The sequence below is a fragment of the Cyanistes caeruleus genome, chromosome 7, assembly GCF_971803275.1.
Source record: "Cyanistes caeruleus chromosome 7, bCyaCae1.hap1.1, whole genome shotgun sequence".
Classification (NCBI taxonomy): Eukaryota; Metazoa; Chordata; class Aves; order Passeriformes; family Paridae; genus Cyanistes; species Cyanistes caeruleus.
Genome location: NC_141707.1, coordinates 11,275,489 through 11,292,741, shown reverse-complemented (window position 1 = coordinate 11,292,741; position 17,253 = coordinate 11,275,489). Strand labels below are relative to the sequence as shown.

The window sequence follows — 17,253 nt, the reverse complement described above, 5'->3', positions numbered from 1 at the left end:
TTTACCTTCCAGTAGTGGTAACTGAAGAAAAAGGTAAACTACATACATGCTGCTCCTGTACTCTTAACAAGCAATTCTCAGCATCTCCCTAAGCAACATCTTGTGCAAGTGTATACATTTGCCATGTATACATGCATTTGACACAAAACTCATTAAGAAACCTGTAAATTAATATCTCCAGGCACAACCTTTTATCTTGAGACATACAGCTTTTAGTTCGTTCTTGACTCTTCAATATGATCGGTGTCAATTTATGGCACAGTCAGAAATGGTTAATATTCTGCCATCAATCCTTATCCAGAACTCTGCATTTTAGACATGATCAACAGCTGACTCCAGTGAATTAGGCAAACCCCACCTCATGCTGACTGAAAAGCAGCAGGCCTTATGGGAAGACATTTCCTACAGTGCTCGAGCTTATTCCACCACAGGAAGTCAGTCAGTCCCATTCCTCCCCTCCCACTCACTCTGAGTGCAAAACACTGAGAGTAGCTTTACCATTAAACAAATCCTACTCCTTACCCCTGCTCCTACAGGTTTCTCCATCAAGCACTTAAATCTACAAAGACAGTGGTGATGTTCTCCCACCCTCTCTCGCTCTCATACCCATCAACTGTCTATCAAATATTTTTCTGACAAATTTCCTTAAGACAGATCCCTTCAAAACAAAACTGTATTTTAGCACGCACAGGTCAAAATACAGGAGTCACATTACTGTACCTCTATCTTGATTCTCTTTGGTGACAGCTCATCCCTTTCTCCACATTTAGATCTACAAGAGAAGACACATATATGATCAGTAAACAGCATATTAACCCCAGCTATCAATAATAATGAAAAGGAGTTGAGGAAAAAAAAACAGACCAGGGAGGAACAAGTGAGATGCACAAAAAAAGCCTCCAGTTCACTTTGACATGGTAGTGAAATTCATTCAAGTACAGAGGAACACAAGCATTTTGTGTTGTTTTCAGAAGCATGAATAGATTCTTCCTTCCAAAGAGGAAGAAAAGCACAGAGAATTACAGAAATGCCCTTGGCTTATCCAGGATAGATGTATATTTATATGAATCTCTATGGAAGAAAGGGGAGCAAAAGAAAACTTTCTAGAAGGGTAGCAAAATGTACTTTTAAAGGACTGGCAAGGTAATCAACATTTAAAAATCTAAGGAAAATATCAAGACAATCATACTTACTAATGCTAAGGTTTTAATTGTATTTAAAAGCTGTTAAGCCTTTGTCACCATTTCATAACAGCACTTCATTTGACAGAACAGTAAAAACTGAAATTAGGACTCAGCTTCAGTTCCTTTAAAGCAAGCTTGTAAGCCACTCCCTGTGACCTTATCTTTTTGGCAAACAAGCCAAATCTGTATATGGAAAAAAGGAAACTGATGCATTGAGCATCTCTGACTACTCTGCCAATTTACATTAACCTCAAAACACACTAAAGCTTTAAATACCAGCCTCTCAAATGCCTCTTAATATGCACTATACTCAAAATACTTCGAAAACTAAAGAGCAAGTAAAAAGGTAATTCAAGACAGCTGAATTTATCAGTTTAAAAGCTTCAGGACTCAAACAGCATTTCCCTCCTTTCCTCAGAAGAGCACTTTGCTAACTGAAGAGCAAGCAGAAAGTGTCTCCAGTGCTTCAGAAGAAATGCTATCAGCCCGCTTAGCTCCCTGAAAGTTCCCTCTGAGCTAATGAAAGCCTTACTTGGTGGTCCTGTAGGTGTATTTGTAGGTGACCTCCCGAGAGATTTGCCGGGCCAGCGCGAAGAGCTCGTCCCTCCTGGTCAACAAGGCGTTATCTTTCACACACAGCTGGGCAGCTGCTTCGTTAACTGTAAGCTGCAAATCAAACAAACAGGCACTCAGGATTTTGCATACTTTCACCTGCTGTACTTGTAAAAGTGCCTCTTCTGAAATAATAAAGAATTTTGATGGCAAGTAAAATTACCTATAATCATACACTAAACCCTGGAGGGTTTCTTCAGTTTATTTATATCCCTCACTAAACCAGGTAAGCCTTTGGGAAGAGGAAAGATATGAATGTAGTTGGTGCATAAAGTAAAACACAATTGTAAGACTGTCTCAATGTGCGCTGCCTTTGCTTCATCCCAGCATTAATTAAATCTCGGTATAAAACAGTAGCTCTGAACGTTCACAGTGTTTGGCTCCCAAAGCCTGGCTTACAGGGAATACTATTTTTATAAATGCAATATGCCCAGGACTTGGGGAAAAAAAAAAACAACCACCCTGACAGTGTGGGTACAGATGGCTTTCCCTGGTGAATACAGAATAAATTCTGTAGAAGGTGATGGTTTAAGAAACGATTATAAACTTTTTTTAGCTATGTTTCTCACCCTCGTGTTTGTGAAGACTATCTTCAGACATGAATCAAATGTAACTTGTTTCAAGGATGTTTTCCTGAGCCTGCCAGGACACATTTCTAGTGCCTCTGCTGCTGGCAAAAGATTCATAAAGAAGTGAGAGGGAAAAAAAGCCTGAAATTTAGGCTCGAAATGGTTTTGCAATGCTCTTCAGAAGCCTACAGGAAGTGATGATATTGTCATGAATTGTATCACCTTAAAAACACTGTTGTCTAAGAAGCCTATGGACAGCAGTATGGACACAACATTATTAATGCCGTGAGAGACACAAATCAAGATGCTGGACAGGCTTTTCCAAGCTCCTTCCACAGGAAGCAGGGCTTGAAGAGGCTTTCTCACTTTTTCCTCAGCTGAAGAACAGCCAGAACGTGTAATGAGGCATAACAGCAAGAGGCCAACAGAATACTACAGGTGTTTTGACCAAGTGCCCACAAATCTTTCTACTCTTTTACTTTTAGAAATTAAGCTGAACAGGCTTGGCTTCTGCCAAAGGAGCACAGCTGCTTTGGAGCTACTGTCAACAGTATGTTCTGTATCTGTCCCAGGCTAGTGAATACTGCAGAGCAGCTCCCACAGCACAGTCAGCAGATCCATGAAGAAGGGAGATGTGCCATCCCTGACCCTCCATCTGGCAGCCCCAGGAGCAGCTGAGCACAGCACACGTGCGACCTCAGACACCAAACCCGCTGCTCCCGCAGACCAGCAGCTCTGCAGTTACAGGGTGTCTCTTGGGAGGAGGCCAAGAACTCACCCCTTTGCCCTGCTGTCTGCCACACAGCAGGGTTACCTGTGAATTAAACCACACAGGCCAGCAGCTCATCCCAATGGCTGCACGCTCCGTCCCTGCAGGATGGAAGCCGACACATGACATGAACAATACACAACCACGCTGTCCTTCGCCATGGGGCTTGGTGGCATCCAAACTATCAAAAATTCATTTTGCCCAATGTGACAACTATTCTCCAGGAAGGTTGAAAAAACAAAAAAAACATGTATCAAGAAGAGCTGAGATTCTTCTCTCAGCGGCCTGTACAGGATTTCTAGTAAAACCTCACACAGAACTGCTGCTCCTAATATTTCAGAAGCAATTTTTCCTGTGTTTTGCCTAAAAGCCTCTGATCTCAGTTGGGCACTTCCTACTGTACCTAAATGTTAATCAGAGCACATATTTTTTAACAGGCAACTAGATATGCTGTCCAATCCTTTAGTCTCTGCACAGACAAAAACCCCGAATCTCACCGAGACCAGATGTACAAGGGCACTAACAGGTGACTATGTTCCTACACTACGAGATGTTAAAAAACTGAACTATTACCCCTTAGACCTTAGACAGGAACAGTTGTTCCACAACATCTGTCTTTTCAGAAAGAAACACAGAGGGGAAAAGGACACAATATAAGATTAATACAACACCAATTAAAAGAATTACCATCCAAAGCAGGCAGTAATTTCTGTAACACTGATAGCTATTACTTTGCCAAGGATGAATAATATGGCTTCCAAAATAATTTGAGATATTTTTTATCTCTCCAAGTGCTGAAAGGTTGCGAAGAACTGAAATGACTGAAAATGCTTTTGGTAGCTGTAGGCAAATGCTGTTTATCCTAATATGTGAGAAAAGCCAAATGTTTATTTGCTTGTTTTTCCTGGTTTCTCTTTCAGGTCACATTCAAACTTACTGAATTGAAGAGCATCATGGCTTCCTGCCTTTTCAGAAGGCATAATACTGCAGATACAAAGTGCTGCTTGCCTAAAAATAAAGACTCTGTTTGCTGGAAGCATGAAGGATATGGAGCAGCACAGAACATACAAGAGAAGGACGGGTATATTTCCATCTGATGGGGTTCACAGACTCCCCACTAGAAACCACATAATTAAATACCAAGCCCTACAGTTTTGGTGAGTCAGCAAAAGAAAAGGAAGAAACCAAGCTAGACAAAATTCATTACTTGTTTTTCTAATTCTACTGAACTGGATTTTTTTTTTTTTTCCTGTTTTTTAGGTACTGAGACAAGCAGTGAAATATTAAAATGCAAATTAGAAATCTGACTCAAACTTGCAGGGGTCACCAAGTTCAAGGGAATGCCTTGTACTCATCCCTCCTCCAGTCCAACTTTAAACATTAAGTGCTCTCTGTGTTTGAAAAGCTGTGTAATACTGAAAAAATGGGATGGATTAAGGACAGCATGTTCATTAGTTTTAGTATTAGTTTTGAAGGTTTCGAAAGATTTTGTCAGAATTATGCTTTGTGCAGATACTCCTACCAGGAGCACACACTTTCAAACCAGCCCAGTGTCTGCAGCTCTCACAGCCCTCTAATGGCTGCTCCAGCCCTATGAGACACTTCAGTGCTCACACTGAAACGAAATAGTCTCACTAATTCACCACTAATAATTCCACCAGGTTTGATTTTAATTTGCATGCAACTTCTCTGTGCTTGAGGAGCCAGAGATACCCCAATCATTACATTAAAAGGCTAACCACTACTTAAGCCTTTTTAATTCACAGTGAAGTTTATTCAGCTGTTCCTTTCCAGCTGCAAGGAGAGACCTTGAACTGTGAGGCAAAGTGACAGCTCTGGAATGTATTAACACGTGCAGAAAAACAGTCTCTGGACCTGCAGAAACTTACCTCCCCGGTTGTTTAAGGTCCTTCCATCTGAGCAGCCAATTGCCTAAGCTATCAGAACCAAACACACTGAGGCTGAGTTTACGAAAGGCAAACTCTGGTTTAGCAGATTTTGAACACAAGAAAATGGTCTCATTGCTGCTATTTATTTTCTGCCTCACACAGAAAATGAAGACAAAACTGTTCAAGACAAAACTTTGTGAAATCCATCCTCTTTAAGCCAGCAGTAAACTAATTACGAGCAAATTCTTCTTGCTTGCATGTGTGCAGTTCCCATCAAGTTCAGCAAGGCCCCACATGCGTAAGTGAGGCATAAGTCAACCATAGACTCCTTTGATCTTGTGCCCTTAATCACAATAGCGATAGAAATATTTCCTAACACCAAACCATGCTCTCATTCCATTTTTAAACGTGGTTTTACAGTGATGTAGTAAAGATCTGTAGTGCAATACTGAAGAAATGAACAAGGCAGAGCAGTTGTCCTTTCATCTAGTTCATTGCTATCCCGCTCCTTCAATTACTACCCCAGAGTTCATTCCCCTAGTTTTGCAGAGCCACTCCTGAGCCTACACAAAAGGTGCCCCGGGAGCACACCTTCCAGTACACTGCTGGATTCCAGAAAATTATCCTGCAAGTAGTCTGTCCAGATTTCAGAGCATTTTCTGCAGTCACTACCCGAGAGAGAGGCTGTGAAAGCCTGCACAGTGTTGTACACCTCGACTGCCTCCATCCTCAGCTGGGGAGAACCCCCTTACTCTGAATCTTGAATCTGCAGCCATGTACACAGGCCATCTACACAATTAATCCCTTCAAATCTTGCCTCCATCTCATACACAACTTGTTCTGTTACGAGGGAGACTTCCACAAAGTCAGGGGACTAAGATGAGATCTCGTCTTGTGCAGTGGATGAATTCATAGATTGTAAGTGTTTGACATAAAGCCTCAGAGCTTGTAAGTGCAAGCTGCACAACTAGAACTGTGTGGTAGGAATGTGGCTGACTACTGTGGAAGTGTCTCCCCAGTCTGCAGTAAAAGCCCTTGTCAAGTCACTGCCGGTGATGTGCAGTTGCCTTATAAATGTAAATAAGTAAACGAAAATGTAAAGAAATACGCCTTGTTTCCTTCTGCCCTTCTACTCAGAAACATAAAGAGAACTCAGTCTCATGCTATGGATCACACACCTACAAAACTTCTTCTTGAAGCGAAAAAAGGCTAAAGCCAGTACAGTTTTTTTGGCACTCCTGTAACATAAACACTGCCTTTCCTTTTGGGAGCTAAGCCTTACATGCCAAATTTTAAATCCAACTGAAATTTTGCAATCACTGTTAACTGTGAAAATGCTGATGCAGCATTCGTATCAACAGTGTTTTGGCACTGCTTTGAATTAATGTTTGTTCTCCTCTCATACAGTACTTTGGCACTAGGAAACTACTCCCCACACAAACACACCTATTGCGTTACAACACATGCAGCATGAGCCTCAGGAATGCCACAAGAGCAGCAAGGGAGGCCCACAGGCACTTTCAAAGACAAGAGGGAAGAGAAGCTACTCAGGGATTAAAAGACAAACATTCAGATTACAACCACCCATCAATACTGGAGACAGTCCTTTCCCTTCCTCCTCACACAGACTGCATGTCACTTGACAGGCTTGAGACCACTAAGCCCAAAAATTATCGCAGGTTGTATAATTGAGCTTCATTCCAATTCACACAACAACAACAAAAAAAATCCATGCCTCTGCATTTAGGGACCTCGTTGACGGAACCCTTTTTATCTCAAGTGTACAAGCTACAGAGCAGAGTCCTGAGGTGAAGGAAGACAGCAGAGGGTAGTAACCACATCAGACACAACCAATTTTACCTACTGATCTTCCAAACAAGTCTACTCTCAAAGATGCAAGGAAATACCCCAACAGGACATCTTTAAGAATGTACCAAATCCTTAGAATCCCCAAGGCCATGCTCAGTGCAATACTGATTGCTGCTGTGGTGCCAAACTTTCTAAACCTTCTGTCTGAAAGGCCACACCAGCGACCGAGCAGTCTGATGACACCAAGTCGAAATCACCACGCGCACACACCCACACCCACTCACAAAAGGAGACTCCCTGCACCTGAGATTTCCATGTCAGGCCAGGACTGCCTTCAGCACTCAACACACAATCTTCAGACACAACTCTCATCACTCAGCAAGAACTGCCCATACAAGAAGTGTACCCTGTAAACACATCTTGTCAAAGGTGTAGGAATAGGGGAGGAAGCCCAGTTCCACTCAAGCTGTTTTACCTCATGGAGGGTGAGATGCTTGCCATCCTTTCTTTTTGAGTCAAATCTGCCATATATTGCACTGTACTTCCTGATCTCCTCCTCTTTGTGAGGGTCATCGTCACTCATCTCAAAGATGTGACCAATCATCTTTGCCAGTTTCTTATTTGTTTTCAGTAACTCCTTGACTTCATTGGAGTCACTTTTGGGCAGGGAGGGAACCATACGTTCTACACACTCAGCAACTGACAGAGCAGCAGCAGCATCCAGGGTCTCGCTGTTTTCCTTTGGTGAGGCTGGAGAGCCAAGGTCAGCCGGGGAAAGGCTGTGCTCACTCTCTGTGGTGTGGTGTCCTTGCCAGAGTCTGGGCTCGCTGCTGCTCTGCAGTGATAAGCTCCCCACATCAGATTTGCTCGTGCCCACGCTCTGCACGCACGTCGTGGCAGCGCATTTCGGAATCTTCAGGTGAGGCTCTCTGGTGCTGCTGTTCCTCTCATAACTGCTGCAGGATATCCCCAGCCACGCAGGAGACCCTTCTGGCAGCTTATATATAGGGATGCTGCTGACTGGTAAGGAGGTGAGAGGCTGGTTAAAAAGGCCAGGGTTTGTGACCCAGTCCCTCAAAGCCTTCTGCAGCCGTCGGACGTGAAGTGGCTTGCTAGCCATGCCTACGAGAGCCATTATCTCCAAAAACTCCTCTTCACCTGCTTCACAGAGCTGCTGGACATCATCACCACCCTGCTGAATGAAGGCATCGAAGTAGAATAAGAGATTTGCTTTTTGTAGTATTCGATACAGCTGCAATTCTCCAAGGGTTCTGGGTAGAGCTGACGCCATCACGGTTGACAGAACCTGCGAACAGCAAAATCAGAGAGAAGATGAGCACCAAAGCCCAAACACCCAGCACTGTCCCACCACCCATCTTTCCACAAGGCTGTCAACTCAGTGAACAGCATCTCTTAACTCTCATTACAAGGACACCCAGAGACATGAATAAGGGACAAAAGATATTTTTTGACTTGTTAACTTAATGTAAATATTTTTGAAAAAAAACAAATCAGCAGATAGTTGTGATGCACCTAAAAAAAAGATTATTCAAACAGCCAGCTTGTTTTCAACATTCCTACTTCATGTTTGTTCCCAAGAATGTCAGTCAATATCCCTCACAGCTTCTACTCAATTCTCTTTTATATCTTAAGATCAAAACGATCACAAAACACATTTTGAAGAATTACGGAATATTCAATTCCCTGAAGAAAAAATCTCATCAGTTTCAACTCTTCTTAATTGCCGCATCATTTTTCCCCCCATAGAAAGTGTGGAGGACTGTAAAAGGAAAGCAAAGAAGGAAAGTGCTTCACAGAACCCCAGAGGACTAATGAAGCTGGGTGAGTGAAAGTATTTAAGAACTAAATATTTCTAGAGTTTTACCTGTTTCACATGAAAAGGCTCTAATGCCTCTGCTGATCCTAATTATGGCAGCAACAGCTGCAGACAAAGCAAAAATACTAATGGATTCCAACATAGATAGCTAAAAAACCTTAGTTTGAATTCACCTGCCTGTTTCATTTGCTAACAAGGCTGCCTGTCATTGACACCTGAGACATGAAACACTACTCAGTAATACAACAATTGTGCTTAAAGGCTCCCAACAGACAGATCGCTGCAGTGCTCAGCCCTTATGGAGGCAGGAAAAAACATTTGCACAAGTTCCAACTTCATAAACTACTTATCCAGTTATACCACAACTAATAAACTCCTCAGAGAATTCCAAGATCTCACACACACACACACTTCCTCACTCTATGGTGGCTTTCACAGCCACAAGCAGATAATTTCCAGTATTAGTGCATTACACTAAACCACCAATCGATAAAGTCTAAAGCATGTAATTTATAGCTGGTTGAGAAAGTGACAGAACTAAAACATTGAGTAGGTCTGCTAACATTGCTCTGGCTCTACTATCACAATGGACTTGAGAAAACACACAGTACTAACCTAAAAACCAGAAAGATTTGCACACACTGGGGAAAAAACATTTTAATACTGTGCAACTCCCCTTCCTCCAAAACTGCAATGCAAGCAAATATGTTTGCTATGGGGCACTGGGAGATTGGTTATAAGAAGTAAAACTCAGAGAGAAATTATTTTTGTGGTATGTCCTTTTGCACACTGTAAAACAAAAAAAATATTGTAAAAAAAAATTGTTTGGGTATTTTGATGGTTTCTTCTCAATATGAGCCTTTTCTTCAAGCAGTCGAACATACAGATAAAACAAGCAGAGCCCAACTTCTATTCAGGAGGCATCTGGAAGACCAGGCTTTTGCTGTGGAATTCTAATTTAACTCTACTACAGAAAAATAAAATAAGGAAGCCAGCAGAAACTTTCCAGAAACGTGGCAGCAACAGGATACCTACAGGCAATCTCTTCAGGAAGAGAGATGGAGCCCAGGAAAAAAAAAATAACCCAAATCATACAAAACCCCCAAACACCAGCTGAACATATCATTCCTGATATGTGTGCTAGTATGTGTAAAGCAGAAGGGACAGTAATTGCAGTTTAGATTTGAGCAGCTACCTCAAGGAGCTGCTGGTGAGCTTAAGAGCTAATAAACTACACACTTTGGAACACAGGGTGAAACTGTAAACATTTAAGAGCTACATATTTTAGAAGCACAGTTTGCTTTTCAGAAAGAATAGTTAATTGCAGAAAAATCAATCAAGTACTGTCTACACTCAAAGATACAAGAAGGAACATGGATAATGACAACAACCACTTAAAGGTAACCCTTTACAGGACACAGAATTCACTGTTTTAAAAAGTGGCATTATTTCACTGAATTTCTTAGAAAAATCCTCCCATTCTTGACAAACTTTGTCAAGAAAAACAAAATTAACAGCTTAGTGTCATTTCAGTAAACTGTTCCTTCCCTCCCATTTCAAATGATGCTGACTTTTCATCATCAGTGCCACAAATTAACTTATATAACTTTTTTAAAAAGGCCCATTTCCTCTGAAAGTTATTCATCTTAGCACAAAATCTACATAAATGGACTTGGTGCAGAGAGCTAAATTGAATCTTGGGAGAATGGTGGCAGTGAAATTACACACAGCCCAAGAGCTCCAGGCAAGCCATGGAACTGAACTCATTTTTCCAGCCCACAGGCTGGAAGAGCAGCACTAGTCCATGAGCAGCCTTTACCTAGAGGCTTCTAATCAACAAATCTCCTCATGACAGATAAAACTGGATTAATATGTACTATGGAGGCGTCAGCAGCGAGTCCACAGTTCAGACTGCGTTGAGATTTACATTTAAAGCAAGGCTGAAATCCCTTTGTTTTGTACTTTAAAGACCCGTTCTGTTTTTCAAATTCAGTACAGTAACTCCTGAGAGGGCCGAGCAATTTTTCCATGTACGACTGCTACCGATTTCTGCAGAGAAGGCATTTTCAAACACTCCTCCTTTTAACCTCTTTTCTCCTTGCATTAAACAGAGTTCCTCCAGCACTCACCTCAACGCCATCCCAAGTTATTTCTAAACTTTAACAAGGGGAAGGCCCCCTCCCCTTTCCGAGACGGCCTCTCCCGCCGCCAGCTACGCTGCTTCTCCAGACACGATCGGTGTGGTCCCTGGTTCGGCCCCGCTCACAGCCTACAAAGCCCGGGAAGCAGCTATGCTAGTCCACCTGCAGGAGTAAGATGAGGCTTAGGAAGAGGACAAGCAACAAGCAAGGACTGCTGAGAAAGCAGCACAGCACTGTCTGAACCCGAGGAGACTGTTAACCCAAAAGACACCTGGCGCTGCCGCTGGCTCTGCTCACCCGGCCGGCACACAAAGCCTTAGCACACCCACTCAAGTCTCAGCACCCCACATCTTTCAGGTGACCTTTAAGCTGTATCTAAAAGACCAGAAATACCGCTTTCCACCACTTTTCTCATTTTTTAGTGCATTAAGGACTGTGCTTTTGGGGTAAAGGGTGAGCACGAGAAGAGGTTACACAATGAGAAGACACAGGGAGGGCTCACAGCCAGGACACTTGTGTCTGCTCCTCACCAGGAAGAGCATCTTGGATAAGACCCTGGGGCACCATGTGTGATCCCCTTCTTCTGCAGCCTGCTCAATAAGTCTTAGGTTGTCTAATCTGTGATCCCAAGCCAACCTGGTTCAGGAGTAACAGCCTGGTCATGTCCTCTGGCAAATCCTAAGAAGCCAGCCAGAATGATCCGCTGCCTCAGAAGTGAGCAGGTCCATCTAACACAATTGTAAACCCTTTTTCCAGCAAGAGGCAGGAATGCAAAGCTGGCACAGGGAGGTCTACGGGAGTAAATGAACACAGCCACGGCACTTGAGCTGCTGCTTCTCCCCCTTCTTTGCTTGCTGCCCATACCAGTGAGAAGTGTCAGAACACACAGGGAAGAACAGCCGTCTCTAACATTTTTTCACATACAGAACAAACAAAGAAGCCAGAAAACTCCCCACAGCAGACAAAGCTGTTGAAAATACACGCAAGGCTGCATACAGTTATAGCCACGGGAGAACTAGGAAATCACAAGTTAGATTTTCACTCAGCCTTTGCAACCCACAACCATGCATTCTGATTTTCCACATTACCTCATTCACATCCACAGCCCATCACCCCACATGCCATGCCCTCCTCTCCAAACGCTGGCTGTCACCTTAACTCTGACCACAAGCATAACTCCTGGGAAAAAGGAAAACAAAAACCACAGAGACACCACAGAGCGCTCTTAAATATTTGTAAACAGCTAGCGTAGGAAACACAACCTAACTCCCTCTATCAAGACAGCGGCAGCACCGCTCAGCATCTTTAACCACGGGAAAACACCGGTCCCTTCCCCGCTGTGCCCGCTCCCCGCTCGGAGCCGCACACTTCCCGGAGGTGGCAGGAGGATGCTCGGCTGAAGCAGGCAGGTGGTGGATGTGGGTGAAGCACCGGGAGAAGGAAAACTCGGGAGCTGTGGGGCATGGGACAAGGGTTTCCCGAGCAGCTTTCCTGCTTTTCAAGGCTGCACTGGAAGTAAAAGCAACCGAGCAACTCTAAACGATTGTAGAGATTTTATTTCAGGTGAATTCTAATTGAGCTGTCACCAATTAAATTAGGAATACAAGGAGAAAGCGTGAAACATCACATCCCTGTATTTTAGGCAAAAGTGATTATTTCATAATGTATCTTGATCACTTTGGGCGTTTTGAAAAGTCTCTGAAGACAAACTGGGTTTGGGTTTGAGAGCTGGCTGCTTTGCATATTCATTACATTTCTGCAGCGTTTCCAAAGGACTTTTAGCAGGAGGAGAAAATTACATGTAGCTGCAGAAAAGAGACTTCGCAAATTAAATAGTCTTGTCTAGCTCTGAGATGTGCCAAAATACAGCCGATGAGCGAGCTCCGCGTTTCCGTACAAACCCGTACCTCGCCGCAACTAATGGGAAACTTGAAAGGCGCAAAAAGCACCCTCGCGTAAGGACGAGGCGAGCGCACAAATACCTGCGGAGCAGGGTCCCGCACCGCGGGACGGAGCCCACGGCAAGGAAAACCCACGCGGCGGGCACGGACGCGGGCCGCGGTCCCCACACAAAGTTCGCGGCCGCCGGGCCCGGTGTCAGGAACGTCCCCGGAGCGCCTTCGCCGTCGGGGCTGCCCCGCGGGGCGCCGGCGGCCGGACAACCCCTCGCTTCCGCGCCGGGGAGGGGCACGGCCCCGCAGAGCTCGGGGGAGGCCGGGGCCCCACCGCCCCTGCCCGGGACCCCGCCGGAGCGGCCGCCGCCGGGCGTCGCCTCCGCCCGGCCCGGCCCGGCCCGGCCGCGCCGTCCCGCCCGCCGCCCCCGCCGCGCGGCCCCCCCCGCCCCGCGGCGCACACGGCGGGGACGCTTCTGCACTTTCCTCCCACTCCCCCGTCCCCCCCGCGCCGGATTTCTCCGGGAATCACCCACGCACGACCCGCCCGCTCCTTCCGGCCGTGCCCCGCGGCGCCGGGGCCGCGCCGCCCGCGCCCCCCGGCCGCCCCGCACGTACTCTGCAGCTGGCCGCCGCCGCCGGCTGCCCGGGGCTCCCCTCGGTGCCGTCCCGGGGCCGCAGACTCAGCCCCGCCGAAGTTCCTGCCCGCGCCCCCCCCGCCCAGGCTCCTCCTTTCCCATCGACGGGGCGGGTGGGCGAGCCTGTCCCCGCCACCGCCTCGCTGCCGCCGCCGCCGGGGGGGGCGCGCGGCCGCCCCGCCGCACCTCGCCTCGTCGCGGCCGCGCCTTCGCCGTGCGCGGGGGCCGAGCGGGCGGCAGGGAGGGAAGCAAGGAGGGAGGGAGGGGAGGAGAGGAAAGGAGAGGAGGGGAGGGGAGGGGAGAGGAGAGGAGGGGAGGGAGGGAGCGGCCCCCGCCCCCCCGCACGCCGCCCCCTCCCGCGCGGTCACATGGGGAGAGCCCGCGCGCGCTCCGCCGCCCGCCCACGCGCGGCCGCCGCGTGACGCAGCGCCCGGCGGGGGCGGCACCGGCAGCGGCAGCGCCCCCCCGCGGCCGGAGCGCGCCGGGGCCGCGACTCCCCCCCCGCGCCGCCCCCGCGGGAATAACGCGGCTGCCGAGTGCCCGGCTGGGAATAAACGGCCCGGGAAACACGGAGGGACCCTGCCCGGCCGGGAACACCGCCCCCGCGGCGGCGGAGCGCGCAGAAAGGGCCGCGTGGGGTACGACACGCAACTGTGCAGAAACCGGTGCGAAAGTACCGGGTATCAATTCAGGCGGGATGAAATGAGAGCGTGTAATTGTTTTACTGATGGAGAATTGGTTAAACGACGAGTTTTGAAGTAAGTCATGTCTCGGTGATAAATTAAGTAATAAGTAATAAATTAAGTAACTCATATTTAGTGCAGATAACAATAGGAAAAAAGCATTACATGTGTGGAAAAAATTAGCGAGCGAGGGGAAAAAAAAAAGTCTGAATAAAGTACGCTTGTCTTGTAGGCAACGTCCAGCTCTGCCTAGAGCTGGGAATACCTTTCACACAGCGTTCCCTTTTTCCTTGCCTTCTGATCCATACCTTGCCCCCCATGGCTGTTGGAGCAGGGTCAGGCAGGAAGCAGAGTCATGGACTGGCTCCTTGGGAAGCGACTCCAAACAAAACCAAATTTCCCCTTCAGTTTTTCCAAGAGAAATCTGAGGCTTTGTGGCATCTATGTCCTCAATCACTGTCCTCAAGACTTCATAAAAACATCTAGAGATGAATGTACGATCTAGGAACAAAGTTTTTAGAAGTTCTAAGGATGCAGGACTGCATTCTGGAGCTGGTGATACGCAAGCACCCATTTTTTCATCATTTGTAACACCCAAACTCTGAAAACCTGCGTTCTCACACGGGGTATTTCGCTGTTTGGCAGTGAGTTGAGTCCCTGGGTTGCCCTAGGCCTGCTGGCAGTGGGGCAGGGAGGCACACAGGGCCCCTCTGTGTGTGCTGGCGCTGCCCACGCAGGCATGGCACGGATGGGTGGGCGGCCGCAGGGAGCTCTGTCTGCACTGCACACCCTGACCCGGGGCAGGCACGCCGCTCTCCAGCCTGCTGGCAAGTCCAGGCCCCAAATCAGCGCTTGCCCAATCCCAAAGTCACCCCGCAGGTGAAGCTGACTGCGCGGAAGGGATGTTGACTGAGGAAGAATACCTGTTGCCTGGAGGAACAGGCGGCACCTGCCCCTAGAGCCCCTCTGCAAGGCAGAGTGTTGGTCAGCCGACACTTTTCAGCTTTTCCCCAAAACTGGGCTGTCTCCTCATCTTTGGGGTGTGATCCAGTATCCCAACAGAGCAGATGAGGAGGCAGAGGCAGCTTTTCTCCATGGCATGCTGTGGTTCCCATGAGAAAACTCCATTGCACATTGCCCAGCAAAACCACAAAAATGTTCACAGCACTGCCTCCTCTCCACCCACTCAAAAAGTTTTTGCATACGCCTCTAGGCACTACAATCATGGTAATTAAAGCTGTAAAATATTATTAGTATCACACTTGTATAGACTTTTTGTCCTAAATGCTTTATACGCAACAGAAATTCAGCCACTCCCGCGGAAAAAAAGGAGCAGGAACAATGCACGTCAAGGTGGAAAGCCAGATTTTAACCAGGGGTGCCCAACACAAATCCCTTCTCCCAAAAGAAGCTCCTGGGACATAGCTGAAGTCCACCCAGGGCAAAGCTGGGACTCGGGCAGGGACACCGCATGCCTGGGACTGCCAGTGTGTTTCCCAGGGAAAGAGACTAACAACGCTGCTCCACGAGCATTCCAATGGATTTGTGGAGACTCTCACACCACTTAGCTGTGCTTCCAGGGGCTGCTAGTGAGAGAGGTGTAACTCAGCCCTGCCCTGGCCTACTGAAGATATCAAGGCAAGTTGAATATATCAAGGAAAGGGTCTCCACTGTAGTGTGTTCTTAGGAGCAGCAGCTTATCTGCTCCAGTTTGGCATCCCACTCTGGGGAAGAAGAATAGGACAAACGTGCTCTGCTGTCTCCCTTCACCAGCAGATCTGAGAATGCTGGGCAAAAAGCCAGTGGCAGCCAACAAATTGAGATTTCCCCAGCAAAAAGCAGGGAAGTGTTACTGAAGTGTTTTTTAGCACTGTCCTATCATTAACATTCAAACACTTTCCTGTCTAGGTACTGTTTCTGCTTACATCCCACAGAGGAGACACAAGCTCTGAGTCTGCTCCCTCTCCCACATGTCCTGACATCTGGAGGTAAGTGTCCTTCAGATCTTGCCCTGCACAGATGGAAAGGGAGAGATGGATAGAGTTCTGTTAATTTTATAGCTGTTATATTCTCTTACCTTTCGGTATTGAAATGGTTGTAGTGTACGGAGAGTAGGTAGGTAAAAGCAAAAAAATGTAACACTGAGTGAACAAAACACTAGAAAAAAGATGAAGGCAGAACTTCACCTCTATTTCAGATCTCCTTTCCTTCCTAAAATGCTTACAAGACAGGGAATAAATGCCAAAATTTAAGGCCCTTACCTAGTGTGGACTACCTGCTCTGATCTTCATGGCAGAGGCCCTGCAGAGTGCTGGAAAGCTTGTGATGAAATTCCAGTGTAACGTATAAAGAGCACACGCGCCTTTGCACCCACATAAACCCACCCCACCTTCTGCATATGCTTTTTCTACCACAGTGCTAAGGTACTTGGGTGGGAATCATTACAATTCTGGCCAATTCCACCAGGTGATTTGGTCCCTCGAGACCTCCAAATAGCAAGGAATGGGTTCCTCTGCGGCACACGCAGGTTTCCAGGCAGACGTGTTCTGCCACTCCTCAAGGACTCCCCGCAGCCAGTGCTGCTCCAGCAGCCGTGCCCCAGCGGGCTCGGCCAGGGGCAGAACATGCCCTGCCATGGAACATTTGCAAGGCTGAGCTGAGCAGGGTGGGGAGGTGGAAGGGTTAGGGAGGGGAAGCCAGAGATGTGCCCTCACCTCCAGGGAGCCTGGTGCACCTCCGCAGAAGCGGCTCCGTCCTTCCCCGCCCAGCACACAGACCTGGCTGGTGCAGTCTGACACGCTGATGTTCTGTCTGATTAAAGGAAAAAGAGATTGGAATCACACATGGCACAAGGACACTTTCATAATATACAGAAGAAGTCTGCAGATGATCAGTTCTCTATTTCCTCAGACTCCCCAGATTGCGAGATTGATGAGGAATCTGAGTAGGGTACGAGTGCTACAGAATCAAAGGGAAAGGAAAAAAAAAAATAAAAAAATCAGCAGTGAGCAATTATATTCAAGGAGACAAGACGGTAAGTCAGACCTAGAGGCAACTGCAAGGCTGCCAACACAGCAGCTGGTATTGCAGAACATCTCCGTGGTCAGTCCCCATCCTCCCCGACTGGCACTGGAGGAGCGGAGGGGTGCCAGAGCAGAGGAGCAGAGTGCAGGGCCATAGGTGCAGCCTTGCCCTGTTTGCCTCCTCCTAGCAGGTCACAGCTGCTGGCT

The 17,253-nt window shown here is 47.1% G+C and overlaps 2 protein-coding genes and 1 long non-coding RNA gene across 9 annotated transcripts in view; 2 read left to right on the top strand and 1 right to left on the bottom strand.

Moving 5' to 3' along the window:
• The window catches only part of LOC111931929 (uncharacterized), an 8,838-nt gene extending 2,451 nt beyond the window's left edge, over positions 1–6,387 (top strand). The window contains exons 2-3 of the long non-coding RNA XR_002865831.2: positions 4,055–4,291; positions 4,395–6,387. This is a non-coding gene — a long non-coding RNA (uncharacterized LOC111931929). The remainder of the gene's footprint in view (positions 1–4,054; positions 4,292–4,394) is intronic.
• Positions 1–13,732, bottom strand: part of NAB1 (NGFI-A binding protein 1) — a 26,299-nt gene extending 12,567 nt beyond the window's left edge. Inside the window, exons 1-6 of one of the 7 annotated variants that reach the window (XM_086898460.1) lie at positions 13,321–13,586; positions 11,899–11,989; positions 10,799–10,972; positions 7,308–8,138; positions 1,717–1,850; positions 721–772 (exon numbers count right to left, since the gene is read on the bottom strand). In XM_086898460.1, the coding sequence (XP_086754586.1) occupies positions 721–772; positions 1,717–1,850; positions 7,308–8,123 (1,002 nt within the window). In that variant the 5' untranslated portion in view covers positions 8,124–8,138; positions 10,799–10,972; positions 11,899–11,989; positions 13,321–13,586. Of the gene's footprint in view, positions 1–720; positions 773–1,716; positions 1,851–7,307; positions 8,139–10,798; positions 10,973–11,898; positions 11,990–13,320 lie in introns of all 7 variants that reach the window. The other 6 variants (XM_086898461.1, XM_086898459.1, XM_086898465.1 and 3 more) reach the window with 6 other exon arrangements.
• LOC147652182 (uncharacterized) overlaps positions 12,664–17,253 on the top strand; it is an 18,943-nt gene continuing 14,353 nt past the window's right edge. The window contains exons 1-3 of the mRNA XM_086898019.1: positions 12,664–13,096; positions 13,717–14,098; positions 15,932–16,011. Of these exons, the coding sequence (XP_086754145.1) occupies positions 12,664–13,096; positions 13,717–14,098; positions 15,932–16,011 (895 nt within the window). The remainder of the gene's footprint in view (positions 13,097–13,716; positions 14,099–15,931; positions 16,012–17,253) is intronic.